General features: G+C 45.5%; 1 protein-coding gene across 1 annotated transcript in view; it reads left to right on the top strand.

The window, feature by feature from the left end:
• Positions 1–2255, top strand: part of DNAH8 (dynein, axonemal, heavy chain 8) — a 555032-nt gene extending 552777 nt beyond the window's left edge. The window contains 2 exon segments of the mRNA XM_006882162.1: positions 800–921; positions 1968–2255. Coding sequence (XP_006882224.1) covers positions 800–921; positions 1968–2255 — 410 coding nt within the window.
• The last annotated feature ends 509 nt before the right edge of the window (positions 2256–2764 follow it).

Genomic DNA, 2764 nt, shown 5'->3' with positions numbered 1-2764 from the left:
GTGGATTGATTCAGTGACTGGGGTAATCGGGATGGGCGTGTCAGAGGCAGTGTGATTGGCACAGGATAGAGCAGGGTTTAGGGCTGTTGTACATAGGGTCGCTATGAGTTGCAAATGACTCGACGGCGCATAACAACAACAACCATGCTTGTATTCTTTCAGTTTGCTTCCAGCTTCTTTCCTTATAGAGAATTTGCTTATAGACAGCATTTCATAATAATTTCACGTGATCCAAAGAGGCAAAACAGATCTTCCTGAAGGGGGAGAATTTTAATTCTACTTGTACAAAGCTTTCTAGACAGTGAAAACATAGCAAAAAGCTGTTGAGTAATAAAAAGGGTATTGACCAAGAGATAGCCTAGGCATTCACACGTAGTGAGAGAAATGATGACCTCAGTATTCTATATCTAATATTAAGTCTAACCACCTTGAGATCTAAAATGAGCAGCTTAAGCACAGAAAGGTGGACATAAATGGGGAAAGATGATTCCAGAAGAGAACTAAGAATCTGAGTCAAGTCACAGTTACCGAATTGGATGAGGATCTTCCCTCAGAGCTGACAGAGCCCCTTAAATTCCCACTTCTGAACTGTGAGGAAATAATAAATAAATAATAAAAAAAATACTTTCCCTTGAAAGTATCCATTTTGGGTATTTCTGTTACCGCAGCTCTGGGAAGTTAACGCAGGCATGCAGGTGGGTGATTGATTAGCGAGCACCACTTACCATTGCTCCCTCCTCCTTTCTAAATTGGGCTGAACGAAAACTTCTCGATCTTTTCATTTCTCTCTTTTTTTAAGGCTTCCTCACAGCAATGAGGCAAGAAGTGGCCCGAGCCCACAAAGGCTGGGCCCTGGACTCGGTGACAATCCACAATGATGTCCTGCGACAGACCAAGGAAGAGATCGTGTCCCCTCCTGGGGTAGGCATCATGGGCACCAGCAGGGACCATCCTGGGGCCAGGGCTGAAAGTTCATATTCTTTGTAGAACTCACCTATGAGTCCCTGTAATTCCATTGACCTTACAGCAAAGGTTTCTTTCCTTGTAATCAGAGGCATGAACGCCAAAACCTCCTCCATCTGCTGGGGTGGGAGGTTAATGACTAGGTCTGGGAAGAGCTGGCAACTCCCCAGACTTCATTTCTTTTTTAATTACAAGTTGGGCTTGTGTTTGCCAACAAGGCTTCCTCCTGCCCCCCAACAAGTGTTTCCAGCTACTATTGTGGGCTTCCAACAGAAACCAGGAGTGCTAAGGGCAGCCATCACTGACTGGATTAGCAGCCCAGAGCCCTGGGGCCAGTGCCAGCAGTGTCCCCTGGAAGACTGTTAGCCTGGGGAAAAGGCAGAGCCTCCAGGGTTAACAGATACCATGTTGGCCTTTTGAATCCATCCGCAAGTGCCACAGATTGGTTTAGGCATTTTAGACTGGAGATCCTCTAGGACCCCAACTCCAAATGCAGCTTCATTGCACCAAGTTGGCCCAGACCTCTCAGAAACTGTTAGCTTTCAAGTGAGGTGACCTGAGGTGCTAAGTCTGTTGCAGCAGTCAGGTTACCCCTCCACACCAACAACCAATAACACATATGTTTCTACATTGCTCAGAGCCCCAAGATATACTGTGGGGTAGGGAGCAGGTTTGGGCTAAATAATTTACTGATACAAAGTGCCCATGCGATATGTCTTTTTTTCTTTACACTCACGTATAAACCTCTATGTGTGTATATACACATTTACATGCGTTTGTTTGGAGCTTTGGGGGCCTAGCCTGCAAAGTTTCATTGTTCACCCAAAGGCAGCCCCTTTCGAGCAGTTAAAATCCATGAGTGGGTCCTATGGAGAAATAAGAACAATCTCCTGCTTGTGATTTTCAACCTCAAAAAAGCCCACTGGAGGATCATGTGTGAGTCCGTCCTGACTTCACAGCAATGACTGACTGATACCGTTTTACCTTATGCCTGACTCTTTCAGGAAGGTGTATATATTTATGGACTCTACATGGACGGAGCAGCCTGGGACAGACGGAACGGGAAGCTCATCGAATCCACCCCCAAGGTGCTCTTCACTCAGTTGCCGGTGCTACACATCTTTGCCATCAACTCCACGGCGCCCAAGGACCCCAAGCTGTACGTATGTCCTATTTACAAGAAACCCAGGCGAACAGACTTAACCTTCATCACCGTGGTATATTTAAGAACAGTTTTGTCCCCAGACCACTGGATCCTGAGAGGCGTGGCCCTTTTGTGTGACATCAAGTAATTTGATTTCCGCTGGCTGCGGGCCCCAGGGTTGTGTATGTAAATGGCCCATCTTATCAAGAGACATGCCAATGCAGATGTACTGCATCTTACAGATAAATGCTTGACTCTTCTCTCTTAATTAAAAAGTTGATACTCCACATTTGCTTGCCTTTTATCTTTTCCTTTTCTCCTTGTGTCAAAACTTTCAGAAAGGCAATTCTAAAGTAATACGTTTTCATTTCAGGAAATCATATTCGTGTCTGAGATAAAGCCAACAATTTTGTTTCAGGAAGTCATATTCCATTATATTCGTGTTTGAGATAACGTCCTGTCTTTGTGTGAGACGACTATGGGTTAACGCAAACGGCTTCCGTTGAGTTGGTTTCACCCCACAGTGCTGCTCCCTCAGGTTGTTGAGGCCGTAAATGATAAGGGGAAGAGATTGCCCATCTTTCTCCCAAGGAGCTACTGATAGATTGTAACTGCTGGAGAAGCACAGTAGTGCAGCTCGCTGTGGCTACATCCCCA

The sequence above is a fragment of the Elephantulus edwardii genome, unplaced genomic scaffold (assembly GCF_000299155.1).
Source record: "Elephantulus edwardii isolate Elephantulus edwardi_28Jun2011 unplaced genomic scaffold, EleEdw1.0 scaffold00017, whole genome shotgun sequence".
In the NCBI taxonomy this organism is placed as follows: domain Eukaryota; kingdom Metazoa; phylum Chordata; class Mammalia; order Macroscelidea; family Macroscelididae; genus Elephantulus; species Elephantulus edwardii.
This window is presented reverse-complemented; position numbering and strand designations above follow the sequence as displayed.